Below are 21,543 nucleotides of genomic sequence, written 5' to 3'. Positions count from 1 at the left end.
AGGCAACAGTATTTTCAAGGGAATTTATTGTTAAAGTACAAAGAAAAAATTCAGTGCATCATTGGAATATGTAATGTATATTGAACTCTCTTAGTACGTATATTGTGTTCTATTTAATAGATTAGGGTTGATTAATAATATATTAATATTAATAATATATTAATAATAAGGAAACATGAAACGTCAACACTGTTTACCAATAAACATATGAAAAATCTTTTAATATTGAGAAGGTTCAGATGGTGAGTTGGTCTCGGAGCTGCTGTCACTAACTGTAAGTTCCAGAAACGTGTTTTTCTGGCGCCCTTCGGTCTGCTCATACACACACATGCTAGCCAGCCTTTTCCTCCATTTAAATGACAAAATTCCAGTTTTTTTTAAGCGAATTATGAACATTAATATACTAATTTATTTAACAAAACTACGCAAGTTAAGTATAAAATGTATGTTTTTTTTTAAACTATGCTTTGTATGTAATTTTTAGTTGACATTTCGTCTACTACCTACTATATGTCATAACTGTAAATATATGTATTTGATAAACATGAAAATAGTATAAATAAAACTACTGGATGTTAAGGGAACGTGTCCCTACTCCTCCCCCCTCCCTTTTTCCACCAGAGTCGCCCGTGTCTATGAGGCTTTGCCAATATTTCTCAACTGCGGATCCCAAGGAAACAAGGATTATGTAAAGGGGGAGGGGCAGCCCCCGATTTCAGGCAGCTAGCGCTCTGGGCCTTTAACAACCCCCCCTTCCCCTTCTATCCTTATTCAGTTCTCCCATAAACATAAAAAAAAATTAACAAATTCATTTTTATTTAATATAAGTTTTAAAACAGCACATTATGCTACTAAATACCAATTTTTTTTTCAAAACACATTGTCTGTTTGTCTTTGGCCCACCCATTCTTTTGTCACAAAATTATGTACATAATTTGACTTTTTCTGAGAAAAACTGGAAAATTAAACCTATTTCTCCCAAAACATGAGCCTCCTTATTGGCTCATTCATACAAGCCTGTGGATCCGCCACAGGGCTTTGTAAAATGTTATTGGAATCATGGATTTCAGTGTAGGCCAAGCTGTTTACAAGCACGGTAGGGACTCACGCATGGCATCGCCCGCATTGCTGCACAGGCAAACAAACGGATATTTACATAAAAAGGTTCAAGTTACACAAGGATTAAATATTCGGGCGTGTTGAAAAGAATTTTTTAATCTTAGTTTTCCCAACCAAAATTCACACCATTCTCGCTCTTGAACTGCCGCCATTAAAACAAAAATTATAATTCGGAAACAGTCATGCATTACGTAACAAAGGTTTTAATCAGCCAAACTATTTTTCACTCTATATGTATATATATATTTAGTTTTATATAAAACGAGACATGTCAGTTTTACTACATGAATAAAGTCAGAAATGTTATAACTATTAATACGTATTTATACGCTGTTATGTTGGTCATTATGTCTGTCAAAGTGTGTTTATGTGTTTGCTATAAACCATCGTGAAACCCTACCCTATCAAATGTACTTATAAATTTATTTGATTGATCAATAATATCAAACTATCTGAGTTAGTTTGCGAATTAGCTATGATTTCTGGTTTGTGAGAATGTGAGGTGTTGATGTGTGTCAATTGAAAACTTTATATTGGTTATGTTCGTGTATTTGTGAAAAATGGATTGTCACATAAGTTTTACATTCTCATAAATAATCTTGTCAAGTTAGATTATGATTGTAAGATGGCTGTAAGAGTGGAGGAAGATGAAGATTATTGGCATGAAAGTGAAACAAAAGCTTTTAACTTTGAAGAAGACGAGGCAAGAAATTAAAATTTGGCATTTATATTAATAAGTAGCCGATGTTGGTAACATCTTGAAAAGATGTCGCACAAAATTGATTTATTACACTTATTGGAAACATAAAAATTAAAATAGAATTGAGAAAATAAGAAAAAAGTTTTTTTTTTTTTTTTTTTTTTTTTTAAAGTTTTACAATGTATTTGAGAATTTGATTATGCAGTAGCACAACTCTGCTGTGTAGTCTTGATATCTACTAAATATTTTAAAGTGTTTATTATGTTGCTGACCTTGTCTTAATCTGTCATAGCAGGCACTTAATTTTAATTTTACTTAATGATGGTTAGATAGACTGCTGCTAACCTGATGCGGCCTTAATAGTGTTACACTGGAGAACATATACCAACCAAGTCTCGATATTTGGGCCACAAGAGACCATGCTGTCGTATTCTACAAGCATTAAATGATAGGGACTCAGTGCTAACTTTATTCATGTCTTGAGTTATGAAAGAAAAGCACAAAACATATGCACTGGCTTAGCACAAAATAGCACTGCATGTAAAAAAATGAAGAAAAAATCCTATTACGGTTTTTTTATAGACAAAAGTTAACATTAACACACAGTAACTTATTTTCCACCTATAAGCTGGGTAAGACCTAAATAAATTATTAAATCAGTATTAACGTAAACAGGAAGGCCTTTGAGCTGCGACTGACAGATGTAATTAAGGTGATCAGGAGGTTGAAAGGGAGAAAGGCAGCTGGGCCAGATGGTATAGGGAATAGTCATTTGAAGTTGGGTGATAGGGAGATTGGGAAGTACCTGTTGGAGGTTTTCAAGCAGTCTCTGGAGGAGGGGAAACTACCAATGGAATGGAAGGAGGCAGTGGTAGTTCCCATCTACAAGGGGGGAAATGATAAGGCGGAGCCAGGAAGTTACAGGCCGGTCAGTTTGACGTCCTGTGTAGGAAAAGTGATGGAGAGGTTGGTAGGAAGGTACGTAAAGGGGGAAATGGAAGATCTGGGGTGGGTGGATAACAGGCAGCATGGATTCAGGATGGGGTTCTCATGCGAGACCCAGATGGCTGGGCTGTTGGAAGACCTGGTGGAAGCGGTGGACGGGGGGAAGCAGATAGATGCAATCTTTATAGATTTTGAAAAGGCGTTTGATAAGGTCCCCCATAGGAGGTTAATGGAAAAGGTTGAGTTGCTGGTGAGGGATGGAAGGGTGGTAAACTGGGTGGGTGATTTCCTGAGGAATAGAAGACAAAGAGTGAGAGTGGGTGAGGAAAGCTCCGAGGAGGGGGAAGTGACGTCGGGGGTGCCACAGGGGAGTGTGCTGGGGCCTCTGTTGTTCACAATTATGATAAACGATCTGGGGGAGGGCATGAAAGCCAGATGGAGGCTATTTGCAGATGACTGTGTAGTGTATGAGGTTGTGGGGGAAGGGGGATGTTTAACAGAGGACTTGATAAGGTTGGAGCAATGGACGGAGAAAAATGGAATGTCCTTGAATGTTGGTAAGACAAAAGTTGTCAGATTTACAAAGAGGAGGAAAGTCACACGAAATGTATATTACTGGAAGGGGCAGGAGATAAGAGAGGCAGCAGGATATAAGTACCTGGGGGTGACACTGAAAAATGACCTAGGATGGGCGGAGCACATAGAGGGGGTGGTCAGGAGGGGAAGGCAGGCGCTGGGGTTGCTTGGTAGGACCCTGCAGGGAGCTGGGAGGAGGACAAAGGAGAAGGCATACTCCACATTGGTCAGGCCAATGTTGGAGTATGCGGCGGCGGTCTGGGACCCCTACCTGGTGACTGAGGTGAAGGAGCTGGAAGGGGTGCAGCGCAGAGCGGCTAGGTGGGTGATGGGAATGTGGAGAAGGAGGGAGGGGCAGGATGGGAAACTGCATAGCCCAACGGAAATGATTAAGGAGTTGGGGTGGGAAACGTTACAGAGGAGAAGAAGAGTGGAAAGGTTGGTCAGGATGTTCAAGGTGCTGAAGGGGGAAGGGGGATGGGGGCAATTGGGAAGCAAAGTACATAGAGGGGAGTACAGAGGACGAAGAGACCACAGATGTAAGCTCCAGAGGGTGTGGAGGCGGACAGAGAGAGGGCGGAACACCTTCCTGGTGAGGACGGGGAGGGAGTGGAATGGGCTGGGGGAGGAAATGGTGGAGGTCAGGGATGGGAGGGAGCTGAGGAGAAAGCTGATGGAGGGGGGGGGGGAGAGGGGAGTGAGTGGGAGTTCTTGCCACCGGGTGAAAGCCCAATTGCAGGTTAAGTAATAATAATAATAATAAAAATAATAATAATATGTACAGTAAACATATGTACAGTAAAACCTAATTAATCATTACCGTCTGGATTAGGGCTGTGACAGATAATTGAATAGACAGATAACAGAAATCTATTTACGCATATGCACAGTAATGGATTTCACTGCAAGCTTGGACGAAAATAGAAATTAAACCCTTCAAAAGTAAATAATACATACATATTGATTTAATTTTACAAAACAATATAAACTTCAATGAGTATAAGAGTAGTAATGTACATAAATGTATTGCACGTGTACTGTATATGTACTACTATAAACCTACTACTTGAAAAAATTGTCAGCTCCTTTTGTGTTTTTGAGGCTCAACCTTTCTGCGCAGCCATGTTCCGTTTTGTAGGGTGTATAATTAATTCGTAGACAATTTTAAAGATAGCTGTATGTTGATATGCCCACTTTTTTTTAGATGATGGATAACAGAAACTGACAGTTAAACGAGTGACAATTAATAAAAATGTTGCTGAACTTTAAATTGTAGGTAACAATCTGTGTAAAATTTGTGAGTACATTAATATTCAAAAAAACTTTACTATACATATAAATGGCCTCATTTTATAATTTTTAGTGGACCAGGTTTATATACTTTCATTATCATTTTGCTCATGATATCTTAAACAAAATAAATTAGATAATCTCACTTGATGTAAACTTTTGGACATACGCCATTGCTAAGCACATGTATTCTGTAGAAGAAAACTACAAAAAACACAAATGACAAAAACACATATTAAGCAAAAAAAACTTGTTTCTGTTTTAGAAAACTATTGTGTTTGTTTTGTCTTTTCGTTTTGTAGTGTATTTGTCTCGTTTCAACTGTTGTGCCAAATTTTTTTGGGATCAATATTTTTGTGCTGTCATCATTTGTGGGTTTTTTTTTCGTTCTTTTCTGTTTTTTGGAAAATTTTGTTTGTTTCGTCTTTTCGTTTTGGTGTGGTTTTGTCTCGTTTCAACTGTTGTGCTGAATTTTTGGGTTCAATATTTTTTGTGCTGTCATCATTTGTGTTTTTTCTTTGTTCTGTTAGTCCATTTTTCTTTGTTTTTTCTTTGTTTGTTGACCATATTCCTGTTATGGAATATTATGTGGTGTTTATATCCTGACAACAGCAATTTTTTTTTGTTTAATTTGTGTTTTTGTCATTTGTGTTTTTGTAGTTTTCTTCTACAGACATACATGTGCTTAGCAATGGAGTATGTCCAAATGTTTACATCAAGTCATGTGACACAGTGGCGGATTCATAGAGGGGGCGCAGGGGGCGCGCGCCCCCCCCTTGATCAGGGCAGCCCAGCACCAAGCATGGTTCTTGGCAAGGGGAGGGCGCGCACCCGGCCGCCGATGTTATACAATACACATTCATACACTTGCCTTTAACGACTTCATGTCTTGGAAACAGTTTGAATAAAGTTTTATTAAGCTTTGCATGTGACTAGAATCTTTAGTTTTTCTGTAGTGATTTTGACATTTATATACTGCACAATTGGCCATTTTAACTACAAATAGCACACAATTATGCACCAACAACAGCAAATATTCGGGCGAGACGTAAATGAAACGGATAGAGCTTGGAAAAAGATCTCTGGCTGCATCCAAGCAACCAAGGTGACGTAACAAGGGAGTGTGTGGAAGAGGTAGACCTGCGCCCCCCCCCCCCCCCCTTGAGATTTTTCTGTATCCGCCACTGATGTGACATGCACTAACATTGCACAAATCTTTCAAAGATAATAGATAATCTCAGTTCATTATCATTGTACTTATGATATCTTAAAAAAAGAAATTTGATAACCTCAGATAGGTACTGTACTTCTGAACTTCCACGATTCATAGTGACTTCACATGAATCATTTTGGGACATACAAGTGTATCTAGCAACGCATTTGCTAACAAAAAACAAAAATCATTCAAACTTGATAATATGTATTAGTTCAAATTGTAGTATCTTTATGATACAATGTAAATTTGACTATAGCATAACCTGTACATTACAATAATCAAGACATGAATTGTCACAAATAATCACTGCTAAGTCATGACATACTTCTAAGAAGTATTTGTATTTGGATAAGAAGTACAAAGTTTGTGTTAAATTTTATACTACTAAAAATGATAAAAATTAATTTTTCACAGGTTAATTTGTATTAATGTAAGTGTTTATATGGCCCGTATTACCATTGCTAAACAGATCTCCGAATCAAAGTGTTTTTTAGAGAGCTTTAAAACAGGTTTTAATATATACGAGTAGTTGTTGTTCGACCGCTGGGCAGCCTCGTAAGCTAGTCGGTGCTGCTGCCTGTGAATCATTTGTGCCAAATGACAGAGAAGTGTGACGTGTGATGTTGTAGTTCGGCAGCCAGCTGTGTGGAGTATCGAGGAGCGGGGCAGCGCGACTGTCGCAGCAAGTGAGGGCCGGGATAGGAAGTGTAGCCACTCCTCTGAGCACAGACTCGCTCGCAGGTGACTACTCGTGCACTTTCGTGCCCTAGAGGCGGAGGTGTGTGCGCATTTGAAACTCATTTCTTTAAAAAAAGTGGTCTTCAGCCCCTTTTTTTAAAATCCTGGAATAATTGTTTATAAAGCTACACTGGACCAGACACTCATACACATAATAATGTTGTTTTATTTTCAATGGTAAACAATTACATGAAGTAGAAGATAATTAATACAAATGTGTACTCTAGAATAATGTAAAGAAATAATGTGTAGTTTCAACTAAAATAATACTGATGCCATTATTTTGGTTCCATGTACAAAAGGAAGGTGGTTTGGGGTGGATTGGGGGGGGGGGGGGGGGGGAGGGAAGCTAAGAAATTTTAGTCTTCCAAAAGGGTATATTTTTTTTTGTGGTTAATTTATAAACCTTTGCTTTATCCTTCTGTTTTCCTTTAAAAAGTAGTACAGTACAAAATATTTTTAAGCTACAGGTGTAGCCATACTAAAATTTTATTTTACAATCCATAAAAAAAAGTATATATGGTGCTGTATAAAATTGTGTGCAAGTTTTCTTGGAACATATTCTATTTTTTAGGTGTGTTATGCGTGAACTAAACTAGAAATTATTAAAATTTTATTAGAATTGTATTGAGAAATTATATAAAAATTATGATTAAATTTTGTAATGGTACTTATGGTTCATAAAAACCTTGTTATTGCAAAGAGAGAAAATTATGGTCCTTTCAGATTGGTTTTATTGAGGTTTGACTGTACATTGCAGGGCCACAGTGGTGCAGAGGTTAGGTTATGCAAGACACCTCCACCCAATATTATCTGGGTGGTTATGCATTCTTTGTGCTGGGAATAACCTTAAACCCCAGTTGCTGGTGGCGGCAAGAGAGGACATTATGTTTCCCTTCCTCCATAAATAAGTTTGGATTTTAATTTATGAAAGTAAATGTGAAATGATAGTAATTTTTTGTGTTGCTGCTGTGCAAATTTTGTGTTTATAATTATTTACATATAAACTATCCTCAGGTCAACAATTAACTAAAGGAAAATAATATTTTAACTAATTTAAAAATGGTAAATTATAATTATTGTTTTTGAATGCAACTGCCAAACGAATGGTAAGCATATTATTGTTCCTTATAAAAATTAGCAGGTGAATATGCAAGAGCTATCATCATTTCCTATTATGTATTCCTATTATGGCTTTGTGGTTTAGTTCAGCATTTTTCAGCTGTCTACTTGTATGGCAACCACTTTTAAATGTACAGTACTTTACCATTTTACTAAGTGGATTGTTATTTGGTTGATTTTAGATTGTCCTCAAGATGTTGGGTTATTTATTTATTTATTTTTTTCATTCACTAATTACAGGTACATTCTCCAAGGCCACTGTATTGGATGATCCTGAAGTTGTAAAACGACCTCTTCACTCTCTAATATCCGAAGAAGCTTTGCAATGCAGTGAGTATATGGTTGTGCAATTAGTATCCAAGCTACCAGATTTTATTTGCTTGTATATGCTTGCAAAGATTTTTGGGTTAAATAAGGTCTAGTCAAACATTGCAATTTTGTGCAATGGAATTATCACTGAGATTGTATTTTGATAATCTGCAATATCAATACATTTGTAATTATTTGGCATCAGTAGTACTGGGCTTCAAAAATTAAAAGGTTACTCTGTATGCTTTCTTCAATATTTTATTTTTCATTTGGCAACATTCTTAAATTTTGGACTATAAAACAACTACAATGTGCAGTAAGAAACAAGTAAAAAATTTTTACATTAGATATATGTGTGTTTTTGTGTGTGTTTGTGTGTTTTTGTGTGTGTTTGTGTGTTTTTGTGTGTGTTTGTGTGTTTGTGTTTGTGTGTGTGTGGGGTGCTTGGTGGGACTGGAAAAGCGATGGTTAAATTTCACTGGTATTTAGCTTAATCAAATAGGAGCCAATATTATGACTTATTATTATTTTATATTTATCCTATGAAACAACATAACCATCTTCTTAGTGGCTGCTATGGTAATGAACTCAGAAGCTTGCCATAAAGTATCAGTTGTGATTTAGCTAGTTGTTGAATTATATAAGATGAAAGGAAGAAAGACTCAAAACTTCTAGGTTTCACTTGATCGTGTACCTCTTATCCTTGAGAAAAAAATCTTTGTGTCGACTTATTGACAAAGTTGAGACGCTGGACACTAATACTGGATTGTGAAGTGTGAATATATGCAGTGATGTTAATAATTTGGAACTGTGTTGATCAGTTCTGGATTTTGCTGCTCACCGCCAGAGACCGCTGGTCGCCAGAGGTGCTGGTGTGGAGGAGCAGTTGAGGATGCTGCGACGTCAAGTGGAGGTCAGTTGGCCGTTTCCAGCGTGCATGACTGATGCCTGGAGGGAGCACATGTATACTACCCTTGGCATGTATTCTCGTGCTATTTAGCACTTGCTGACATGCCTAATTGGTTTTTGTTAAATACACTTCTTGGTTTAATTTTAATTCAGCTTAAAAAGTCCAAGTGTTTTGTAAGTTTGTCATAGTTGAAAATAAATTCATTTTATACTAGTGATGATAGTGTGTGTCAAATTTCACCATTGATGTTTTTTTTTTTTTTAATTTGTACTTGACCCATTATTTAAGATGATTCACATTGAAAAGAGTCTTACATCAGAATAAAATGTTCTAAACAAGCTTTCAGGGATATAAAATATTCGGGTAAGTGAAGGGGAGGGGAAAGGGGAAAATATATTTAAAAAAAAACTATCATTTATTTATTATAACAAAAACATCTAATACATATTTTGATATAAAATATAGGTGTGCATAATTAACAAACATATTTTTATGTCGAGATGAGTTGTGTAAATAAATAGAGTATTTTGGAGTCTAGTAATCAGAACCCGTTTTATTTTTCATTTCAAGTTTAACCAACAGGAAGAAATGATACAAAAGTTGTTCATACTGTACATGTCTTATAATGATTTTTGAATCTCTATCATTGTACCAATTGCATAATAGCGTACAGTACTCACATACATTATTTAGATTTACAAAAAATTTACAACTTTAACCAATACTGAAATATTTAATTTTATATGTTGAGTTTTGCAATTATAATTTTTAGTCTCAAACAACATTTTGCTGTCTTATTTTTTTTTTTACACACATGAAATATAAATATGTGAAAACTGTTCACTGTTGTGTAAAATTTTTCTAGTAAAGGTTCTTAGCTTTCTAACATAAAAATTGGCACATTTCTGCTAATAGTGTACCTGTTTCTCATTAGGTTTAGTGATGATAATTGTGTATAAAAAATACAGTTGGTATAAAAAAGTATCAAGAAGTTGTATTACAATTTTTGAATAATTTCTGACATTGTTTCACCAAGTATTTACAGACACCCTGTCATAGCACACAGCAAAACAAATTTTCAGTGTTACTTTACAATACTTCTTAAAGAATCATTTTGTGAAAAAATATGTATAACACTCTTGAAAGTGAGGAGGCTACGGATACGTCCTGCTCAGCTCAGCCGGATCTCTGGGTAAGGGGGAAGGGGAGGGTTGTCGTCATGACCCTGGAAGACAGGACGCTCACAAGGTGTTTGTGCAGGGCCGCTGGACTCCGCCGCCCGTCGACGTGACGATAAAGAAGCTCCTTCTGGGACAGCCGTATTCTCTGGAGCTGTACCGCTCCAAGGCCAGCAAGACCGACTTGCTGGACGCTGCGGTGAAGCTGGGAGACGGGAATGCAATCCTGGCAGTAAGCGTCTCCTCGTATTACTTCATAGGAAAAAAAAATTCATGATTTTGTTTAATAACTGTGGAACCCTAGTACCATAACAGAGTAACTTTTTTACTTGACTCGTGACACAACAAATTTTAAACCATTTGGTCCTTCTAAGACATGGTAAAAAAACTACTACTAAATGAATTGGCCTATGTGCAATGCTCAAAGACAGTTTAACTGTCTTTGAGAAAATCAGACATTATTTTATAACTAAACATATTGTTTTAGCAACTAGGTATGAGTATCAGAGCTGAAATGATGCACAAGAAGTGCAGTCAGATGTATCTTTAAAGTTTCCACAGGCTATAACATAAGGGTCTCATTTAAAAAAATGTCTGTAGGTCATCAGGTACAAGACTGGTATGTTTTTTGGTCTGTATAAAGTATTATTGGTGTTTTTATGTGCAAGTATCACTTTTGAAGCTATATGGTTTTCAGTACCTGTAATATTATATTAAAAGTATATTGTGACAAAAGGTATTGATTTTCGGATTTTGTCAAAAAAATCAGTGTGAAATGTTTAGTATTGAGAAATATTTGCGTTATCCCATCTCTGAAATTTTTTTTTACATAATATTTAGTTTGCATTTAAAATTTTTCATATAACACAGTCTGTTAAAAAAGTATAAAGAACATTGATTGTGCCGATAAAGCGTATTGGTTTTTTAAAATTTTTGGCTGTGTTTTGCAATGTGCAGATTGTTTTGTTCCTGGTGAAGACCCTGAAGAAATCACTGGTGTACCAGTTGCTGAGGACGCGTCCCACAGCAGTGGCTCAGTACGCCAACTACTTGGCAACCAGGCTGCAAGTGCACGAACTTGCTGACCTCCTGCAGTTAGTATTCTAGTGTACTTACTGTGTGTTTTAAAAACCCTGAAATTTTTGTTTGGTAGGCAATTTGCTTTGATTCAAATTACAGTTTCACACTACAGGCTACGCATCCCAGTTATCAAAGAGATAATTTTGGCTTGTGTTATATTTTAAGTAAAATGGTTAAACATTTATTAATGGATTGTAGTATGTAGTAAATTATCTTTTCATGAATAAAAATGGTAAAGGAACATTTCTTAAGAGTGTCACAATGGTTTTTCATTTAAGACTCAGTTTCACACACTGAGTGGTTTTCTTTATTTTTTGTAATTGCTGTTAATTAACAGATTTTCAGATAAATTTATTTTTATAATTTTTTTACATTTGTTTTTGGACTCACATTTTCCACTAGATATTTACGAAACCTTATTTTTGATAGGTAAAAGGTCACTCAAGTAATTATAATTGCTAACACTTGTCATGAATGTTTACTGCAATTAAATAATATTTAGAAGATTTTTGTTGAGAAAATTTAGGGGAAAAACAAAATGCAAAATAGCTATTGTCACAAATACACAGGAAAAGCCATCAGGTAATAGTAATGACAAAAAATAAAATTAACAAACCAACATGCCGTGTGAGACCAAGTCTTAAGAAGATAAATAAACCTGATTGGTGTAAATAAAGTATTCTCAGTTGTACCAACAGATGTTTTTGCTATTTTTTGCACATTAACATGAGTTACCAATTTCATAAAATACTAACCATGTATCACTGGTACTACAGAGGTTGTTATTTGTAATGATTTTGGATGTCTTAACAGAAGTGTAGCTATCATTGATAGTTATCCTTATTTTTAATTCTAAGGTGCTGTTGTGAAAGTTGTTAAATCCAGCATGTTTGGGGCCCTGACAATGCCAGGTTAACAATTTGTATTATCGCACATCAGTATAGTTTTTACGTGACTACCAAGGAAAAATTAATATACAGAACAATGATATTTTAAAAAAAAATGTTATAAGCTGCCCTGTGGAAGGAAAAAAATACAGAGAAGCATTGGTCTTTGCCCTAAAATCATTATACTCTAACATACACACAAAAATTGAAATGTCACCTGCTAGAACACAGGAAAGACTATACTGAAATGAAAAATGGCAGTGAACTCTGAGCGAACTATAAACGCAGGCAGCGCAGTAATACCACCTGGTGACCAATGTCAACAGCCAGAATGTGTTGAATCATAGACTATGACTTTTCACTGTAATCGTGTTTTATTTATCACGTTATCAGTAGGGACAAGATTATACAGTGAATTGCGATAAAACTGAAATAACACCGAAAAACATGTCAATACGTATACCATTTATCACCAAAATGCAAGCATAAAGCATCAAAATGCAACTGAAAGCCCAAAGTAATCAAAATTTTAAATCAAAAATTTAACTCGGAACACTAAAAGTGATATCTTTTAATATATTAAACTCAAGGAATATAGAAGATTTAGCATGAAAGTTGTACCAAATTGATGTACTATAGCTATAGAGATAGAATTTTTTTATTTTTTGATCTATTAACTGTTAATTAGTAACTCATTTTGACATTACGGCATTGGTACATTTTTCAAACACACAATTACTTGCAGATTAATTTTATTCTGACTAGTTATAAATGCATATTACAAATTATTAGTGCATAGTACATAGTGTATCAGTCACAATAAACTATTTTGGAGAATTATGAAACATAAGTGTTGTATTTGTTTAATAATGTGCTATATTTATGAATGAACAGAGTTCATAAAGAACTAAAAACAACACTCGAAAATCCTGTTTAAAAAATGAAAATAGCCTAAAATAAAACCATAAAATCTTGTTCCTAGTTAAATGTTTATCAATTTTGACCCAGTAAAATTAATTGAATAGTGAATTACTATTTCTTGAACAATACTTTAGCTGTATATTTTTTTCAGGATGGTGGGACAGACCAAAGAAGCCGCAGTAAGTGTTACCAAATAATTTATGTTTTACAATTGCTTTGAACAGTTCAAAGTGAAAAATGAACACATGCACTCACAGGCCTGTACTTGTAGAAAGACACTCACGGGAAAGAAATCACACATGCACTACTCTTCAAGTACTTACGAAAATGTAGTTCATTATTGAGGTAGGTGGCTCGTTGGTGAATCATTGGACTTACCATTCAGCAGGACTAAAGTTTTAATTCCTGGTACCATCATCCTGATTGTGGTTTCCCACTTCTTGTGAGGGCCTGCATGATTCCTGCCCAAGAGGTCATAGCTCGTTATCTTTGAAAGATTTGTGCAATGGGAGTGCATGACTTGATGTAAGTTTTTGGACATACGCCATTGCTAAAAACTTTTTCTGTTGAAGAAAAACTAATAAATAAAATAAATAAATAAAAATACCCAAAAAAAAAAAAAAAAAAACCACACAAAATTAAGCAAACAATTGCTGTTGTCAACAAGGATATGAACACCACAAAATATTTAGAAAAAGGAATATGGTCAACAAACAAAGAAAAACAAAGAAAAATGTACTAAGAGAACGAAAAAAAACCCCACAAATGATGACAACACAAAAATATAAAAACCCAAAATAATTCAGCACAACAGTTGAAACGAGACAAAAACACGACAAAACGAAAAGACAAACAAACACAATAGTTTTACCCAAAAAACAGAAACAAGCGACGTTTCGGGAACTGCTATCTGCTCCCGTCCTCAGGCAGAGACGTACATGGTACGGAAACACAGAGGGGCTGGAAAATGAGGGTATTTATCAGAGAAAGGGCTACATCATGCTCAGCCAATGGCAGACGAGCTGTCTCCCCATTGGCTGTGCACCATGGAGTTAAAGCGGATTGGTTATGGTGGGTTGAGTATTGGCTATTGTTTTGTGCTGCAGGGATGTTTCTCTCTTTATCAAAGGGATCCACATATTTTTTAATTCAATGCTCTGCTGGCTGAAAATATTTTTATTGCTAATAATGAAGGCTGATTCTTTGATTTTCCTTTTTATTTTATCGGATTCCTGTATGAGTGGCGTGGAGTCTTCCTAGAGAATTTTGTAGCTATTTTCCCATGTATGTTCAGCAAGTCTGGATTTTAGGGTTTCACCCTTCTTGCAGTTGTTTTTGTGTTCTTTGATTCGGGTGGATAGAGCTCTGCCAGTTTCACCATTGTACATGTGGCCACATTCACAGGGGATCTGATACACACAGTTGTGAGTTTGTAATTTTTCTGTGGCTGGTTTCACCTTGATAACAATACTTTTAATAGTAGATTTAGAACGGAATGCTGTTTGAAGTCCATATTTGTTTCCCAGGCGTCTTATTTTTTCTGAAAGCCCTTGAACATACGGAATGACTAGGGTTCCTGCAGGTTTCTCAGTTTCTGTGGATTTGAGTGTTTTGTTGGATTTCATATGCTGTTTGATGGTGTTGACAGGGTAACCATTGGCTATGAGTTTTTTTTTTTTTATATGATTGTGTTCAACCGCAATAGATTTCTCATCAGAACAAATAATCTCAGCTCGGTTGGTTAGTGTGTGGATTATGCCAGTTTTTGTTGTTTTGGGATGGTTGGATGCAAAATTAAGGTATTGGCCTGTGTGCGTAGGTTTCCTGTATACTTTAGTTTCCAGGCTGTTGTTTTTTCTGCTGACTAGTACATCCAGGAAAGGAATGCTACCTTTGGTTTCTTTTTCATATGTGAATTTTATTGATGGCCTCAGAGAGTTGAGGTGGTTCACAAATGCCTCCAAAGTTTCAGGTGCATGCTGCCAGACAGTGAAGGTGTCATCCACATAACGGAGCCAAATTTTAGGAGGGCTATTACTTTTGCTAAGTGCTTCTTGCTCAAAGTTTTCCATAAATATACTGGCCATAAATGGTGAAAGAGAAGAGCCCATTTTTTTGGGTATTTTTATTTTATTTATTTTATTTATTAGTTTTTCTTCAACAGAAAAAGTTCTTAGCAATGGCGTATGTCCAAAAACTTACATCAAGAAGGTCATAGCTTATTGTGTGGAATATCTTAAAAAAAGATTGTGAAAAATTTTGAACATCTCATATGGATATGGTAATGTTAGGCCATGGGAAAACTCCAGTCTTAAATGGGGAAGGGGTCTAAATTAATAGTCTTAGATTTTAACAACGGTTTGTTGCATTCGGCTGACATTTGGTTACTTGTTTATGGAGTAGAACCTTTTACGTTTAATGTCCATGCAATTTCCAGTAGCTTCCTCACATTAGCATTGACTGACAATCTGTGTAGGTGTGCTTCGCTGTTTGCAGATGAAGCAGTTCCAGCTGGCTGTGAAAGCTACGCAGAACCCTCAGTTGCGATTGCGGAAATTAAGAGCTTGCCTGAACAATCATTTCAACGACCCAGACCTCAAGGATCGCATTTTTATTGACAACTACATCAAGTTGATAGGTATTAAAAGTTCTTTCCTTTTGTTGAAAAAAATATATTTTGGTCGTGCATTGTTTGCAAAGAGCAAGTCGAAAAAAAAAAATAAAAAGCTTCAAATTGAGTGTTTTAGAAAATAATGTTAAATTATAAAAAATGAAATATAGTTTTTACAGGGTATCTTCAAATACGTGGTGAGCCATTTTCAGAATGTTTTCAAAACATTAAAATAAAATTTTATAACACTTTTATTATATCACAGGATAATTTTTTTAATATATAGTAAGCAAAATTAAACATGAGAAAGTGTAATTCGATATTGATCTACTGTTTGCAGGAATGTATTGATTTTTTTTTAGAACTAGATAATTTGACCATTTTTAACTGTACACTAAGTAGCCAGATTACTATTTATATTTATTTAATGTGCAACTATAAAATAAAGTGAGGCATAAAAATCAAAACGCAAGTTAGCAAATGCTGGAAATAGGCCTGTGTGAAGCTTCGACAGAGTTGAAGCTCTTTTTAATATTTGATTTGACTTGCCAGGAAAATTGCTATTCATTATATTTGAAGCTTCTGTTATGTTGAAAAGCTTCACATCTGATGTGCAGCTTTACAAATTTTTTGCAAAGCTTTAAAACAATGGAAACTTGAAATTCCTTCATGAAAATATTTTTTTTTTTTGTGTTCTGTATGTTTTGCTTGAATAAAGTCAGTCACTTAAAAAATCAAAATAAGACGCTTCTTTTGCTTTTAATATTATGCATGGTTATTTTATAATTTTATCGAATGATGTTACTTATAGGGTCCAATTGGTTAATCACGTAACCGTTTAAAACATTACAGATAGTTGATTAATATATATATTTTTTTACTTCACTTTTGTATTTTATAAAATAAGTGTTGTACAGGTTTGCTGAAAACAATATTTGCAATTTGATTTGACTTTGCGAATATTTTAAAGATCCATTTTGATATTCACTTTGCGTAAAAAAAACTAATATTCGCACAGGCCTAGCTGGAAATAAAAATTGTGTGACTACCGGCACCAGTAATGTTGGACTTTCGTGACCTGAAGACGCTCTGTGGCCGTGTGGCGGGCGCGGATGAGAGGGCGACGTGACCTTTGAATATATATACTGTATAGAAGTCGCCAGCCCAGGTTAAAATTTCTAATACGGTTTTGAGGTAGTTGGTTAATTCACCGCTGCAATCGCCACCATCTCTAGGGCATCGACTTGTGGTGGTCCCTAGCGGACAAGGGTCAAACTCTTCGTAACACCCCTTCCCCCTCCCGTTGAACGACCTTGAGTTGCAGTGAATGATTGGCTGGGGGTGCGGGGAATGACAGCGGGCGACAGTGCTGCGCTCTAACGTGTAAATAACAACTAAGACGATGCAGGGCGTTACGGCAGCGCACTGCAGCGGTGAAGTTCCCAAGCTGCTTATCATATGCTTCTGAAAAACGTAGAGTAAATCCTATCCACTCGCGACTTCTATACAGTATATATCGCACCCTGAGTACAAGACTATCGTAACTCATAAAATTGAGTTTATGAGATATTTTTACCATAAGCAGGAAAATATCATTATCTAGGCACTGCAAGACTATCGCAATAATATATTAACTTTTATGGGACTTATGGCAAATAATGTATTGTTGCACTCTGGAAAACATTATATAAGAATATGTGCAATACTATGGCATCTGAGTTGTGATAGTATTGCACTGATTTTTGAGTTACGATAGTCTTGTACTCAGGTTGCGATATATTCAAAGACGTGACTGGACTGACGCAGAGTGGCAGCTGGCGGAGGCGGGCACGGACGGAGAGCTGTGCCGGAGCCTGGTGGGCCAGCCGGTGCTGGGCTCGCTGGCCCACTGCTGCCGGCAGCACTGGGGCGAGCCGCGCGGCTCCCCCGGCTCCCCCCTCACCCTGGCCCAGCAGCACGGCGTGTGCGACCGCCAGTTCCAGTGGACCGCGCTCAATGTCCGGGCGGCCGCGCAGGCCTGGGAGGACGTTCGCGGCCTCTTCATCACCAAGGTGCCCCCGCCGATTAACTAGCTCTAATATGCATTCTCTGCTCAGAGTGTATCACTTTCACTTTCATAGTAGCACAGTAGTTTATATTTTTATATACCTTCATAAAAGTGTATTTTTGCTGTTTCAATTTTATCATTCACTGCCATTTTTGTTTTCATTTGTTATGTTTAAAGGTTTTTTAGGACATTTTTAGGAGGATAAATGTTATTTTTGGGTTTTCTTCTGTGCATCATTTGCATTTTACATTTCATTAAAGTGTATTTACTTATGTAGTTATGCCCCATAATGTAAGCTGCATTGTTCCTAACTTTTTAAATGGCTGTAGTATTATTATTTTGTAATATTACTTTGAGTACACACATGCACCTGCCATTAAGGCTGATACAGGTTTGATACCTGGTGTGGTAGACCCCAAATTTTTTCGTTTGGAAAACGTGATGGCTGTGTTTTTCTATATTTTTAAATATTTGTGACTTGTTTGGTCCTTTATTATTAAAGTAATCATTTACATTTATATATATATATATTTTCCTTGTAGGCTTGATTATATCATATTAAGGAACATTCAGCTGAAGGAAATAATACTGAGCATTTTTGAATGTGTTTGTGTTCATATCCAAAGAGAGGTTGGCTTATACATAACTTTTGTTTGCCATCTTATGAACTGATAATATTCTGTGACTTGAAGGTGAAGCTATATTTTACTAGTAATGGCTGATGTATTGTTGTTTACAACATTTATGCTGGAAACCAAAGGAGAAACCACCCCAACTATAAAGTGATCACAGATGTATTTGGAACTATATTGTTATATTGAGTGGTTCATGTGGGATTGTTTGTGTCCCAGAGCTGGCTCGGCAGCAGGAAGTTGAAGTCGGCGATCCCGGCGGAGAAGGTTGTGGAGTGCCTGCATTCGTACAACGCCCCGGACGATGTGCTCATGACGTATTTGGAGATGATCGACAGTCTGGAGAAGAGGATGATGGTGGCTCGCAAGATCAAGTGCCACAAAGCTGTCATTGACGTGAGTTTCATGGAGAAATAACTGTCTTCTCTCGTTTCACACAAATCATAATGTAGAGTTAAAGTAAAAGGTCTTTAATCCGGTATTATATTTTTTTGGCACTTTCTGTTATCCGGCACTAATGGATTAGCTCTCTTTCAGATTTTTTTTTTGAGCACACTCTGGCTGTTTACCTGACCTGCCATATTGCATTTTTTTTCTGGAGTTTTTAGTTAGCCCAGAGTTTATCGTTAATGTTGGCTTTCATTTTAGTGTTTATCTTTCTAAGAAGTCTACACATGGAATTCTATGTGCACCTTCTCCCCCCCTCCCCCACATACATATGCACACACACCAAAATTATTTGTTAAAATCAAAATTTCAATATTACTTTACATTACATTACATTTATACTCTCTTCTTGGCTCATTGTTCTCAAGAAGCTATATTTTAGATGTTTTATTTGTTTTGAGTCTGCTTTAAAGATAAACTTAATAGTAACTATCTTCTAGAAAAAACAGGAATTAAAATTACATCCTTCAGTAGGCGCTATAAACCTATGTTATGTTCCCTAAAAAAAATTGATTTAGTATATAATATTGTTGAAAATTTTAATCAAGTCAATTCCTATGTTCCGTGGCTAAACAATTTAAATGCCAAGAAAATTATAACCTACCTCAATTCATTATCTTAGTTCATTTATTTATATTTTATAATATTCTCATTGTTAGTATATTTTTAATTAATGTTTTGTTTCTCATCTTGTTCTTTTTTGTATTAGTGTTTTTCTTTTTTTTTTAAGTTTTTTGTATTGATGTTCTGTACCTCTGCGTTTTTTGCATTTTTTTTTCTCTGTCATGTTCTGTTTGTCGTGCGTATCACCCAAGACTTTTAAGCTGTCAATAGACATGTTACAATTAAATAAATTTTAAATATGTGGCTTAAACAATATACATTTGAATCACATTCTAGGTTTCATAAGAAGTTTTGTACTAGGGTTTATGGGTTCAGAAGTTTTATTGATTCTCTACCCAAGTTTGCTAGGTAGAAAACTAATAAGTGTACCATTGAGTGAGTTGAATTAGGATAAATAGTTGGTATTATTTTTCATGTAGGCGTTCGTGTTACAGCGAGATCGCCAAGCACTTATCAGTTACAAAGCCAACTTGAATCCTCAATCCGAAGACTACTTCTACGCTGAAAATGCTCTCAAAGCATCAGTGAGTAATTAATGTTAATATAAATCAATGAAAATGATTAATTGTTCTGTGTCATTTTTACCTTTACCGATTGAGAACCTTAAAATAGTTATAAGTCATCATAGTTTAACTGTAAAACATTTTTTTTATTTTTGCTGGAATTTCTTGGATATCAAATAAGAATATTCTACGGACCTACAGATGCTACTAATAAGTCCCAATGCAGATAATCTAGAGTTGATTTTACTGTTGTGGAATCTTAGTAGATAAATTTTAATTAGTTAGGTAACTTTATTTTACAACATTGTCACTGAAGAACTTTTGTGATATTTTCCATTAATGTTATGCTTATTCAGAAACTATTAGAGCTGTACCGATACAAATCGGCAGAAGAAGATTTTGCCGATATTTAGTTGAATCGGCGGTTCTGCCGATTCATGATACGCTTGTTAATTTTCGGCCGATATCATTGAAATACACCAGTACCCTTTTCACTTTTCCTACTACTACATACTTTAAATATCATTTATTAGCTATGTGTGTCAGCTGTACATATCAAACTTAAACATTATTTGTTTTAATAACATTATTTAATCTAATACATTGTAAATATATCAACAACACTGTAAAGTTAGATAAGAACATAAACTTGGTTTATTTAGAGCATGACTACCACTACAAACAATGTAAAATACCAACTGCTTGAACTGCAAAGAAATGTTCATAATATCGCGACAGAGACTTTTTTAATTAACATACTTAAAGTTTTTAAAATTGAATAAAAAATATAAATAACCAAATAACCACATAACGTAAATTACTGTTGCTGTTTCCCGTGCAAAGTGACCACATGTGTTAAGTTTATGGAAGTTTTTTAGTCAGCCATAAACACAATGTTGATTCAAAAGGAAGTTATTTGTTTAGTTGTTATTATGCAATTTATTGGGTACTTAAAATAAATTTTTTGTATGTTGAAAGTTTTACAAAATTTTAATCATAGATATTTGATGTTACCAATGAAAATCTTGTTAGGTAGGATTACAGCTACATATTGTTTAAAGCTATGCATCCGTAAGAAAACAGGTGAAGATTAAGGGGTGTAACAGTTGCTTCTTTTTTTTTTGTTTCAGACAACAAAATGGAGAAATTAGCTGCCTGGCTTTGCAAATGTTGAGTAATTTATATGTTTCTAATAAAGTATTCAAAACTTGCTTTGTTTATGATTTATAGTCCACAATTTTATAGCATCTGTGTCACATATAAAAATGTATTCTGCTACAACCAGATCTGCACAGTAGAGATAATCTATTGGTTGATACAAACAGCTTTTTAAAAAAAAAAAAACTGTGGGTATGTAATTAAGGTTTGACTGTACTACTGGGAAACACAAAGCTTAGTCATCATCTTGAAGGGATATTATTTGATCCTATTTTGTGTTGTAATCAGCCTGAGTTGATCGTGTCTAGAAGAATTGCAACATGACAATGCCACTTATTCTTTGCAAAATAACACGTCGGAGTGATAGAGCAGTAAAAATGCCACTAAGCCAGGTGTTTAAAGCGAGTGTGGCTGGTATGTACTTTTAACAGCTCTATACATACAGCTGCATTTTTTCTTCTTGATTTGTATAAGCTACTTAATGTATGTGCTATAACATGAATTAACCTTCCACATTGAAATCATCATAT

The 21,543-nt window shown here is 35.5% G+C and overlaps 1 protein-coding gene across 2 annotated transcripts; it reads left to right on the top strand.

Annotated features, from left to right (window-relative positions):
• The first annotated feature begins 1,357 nt into the window (after positions 1 to 1,357).
• On the top strand, positions 1,358 to 21,065 carry LOC134532725 (vacuolar protein sorting-associated protein 16B). 2 transcript variants are annotated; one of them, XM_063369515.1, is made up of 12 exons: positions 1,358 to 1,822; positions 6,476 to 6,587; positions 7,947 to 8,036; positions 8,837 to 8,928; positions 10,186 to 10,335; positions 11,061 to 11,197; positions 13,143 to 13,170; positions 15,488 to 15,629; positions 17,409 to 17,653; positions 18,501 to 18,677; positions 19,787 to 19,876; positions 20,986 to 21,065. In XM_063369515.1, the coding sequence occupies exons 1-12, from the start codon at positions 1,745 to 1,747 to the stop codon at positions 21,004 to 21,006; spliced, it is 1,362 nt and encodes a 453-aa protein (XP_063225585.1). In that variant the 5' UTR covers positions 1,358 to 1,744; the 3' UTR covers positions 21,007 to 21,065. The 2 variants fall into 2 exon arrangements, with proteins under 2 accessions (XP_063225585.1, XP_063225584.1); XM_063369514.1 differs by having other exon boundaries at positions 19,772 to 19,876.
• The last annotated feature ends 478 nt before the right edge of the window (positions 21,066 to 21,543 follow it).

This window comes from Bacillus rossius, chromosome 6 (assembly GCF_032445375.1).
Source record: "Bacillus rossius redtenbacheri isolate Brsri chromosome 6, Brsri_v3, whole genome shotgun sequence".
NCBI lineage: Eukaryota > Metazoa > Arthropoda > Insecta > Phasmatodea > Bacillidae > Bacillus > Bacillus rossius.
Note: the sequence above shows the minus strand (reverse complement) of the source record. Positions and strands in the feature narration are given on the sequence as shown.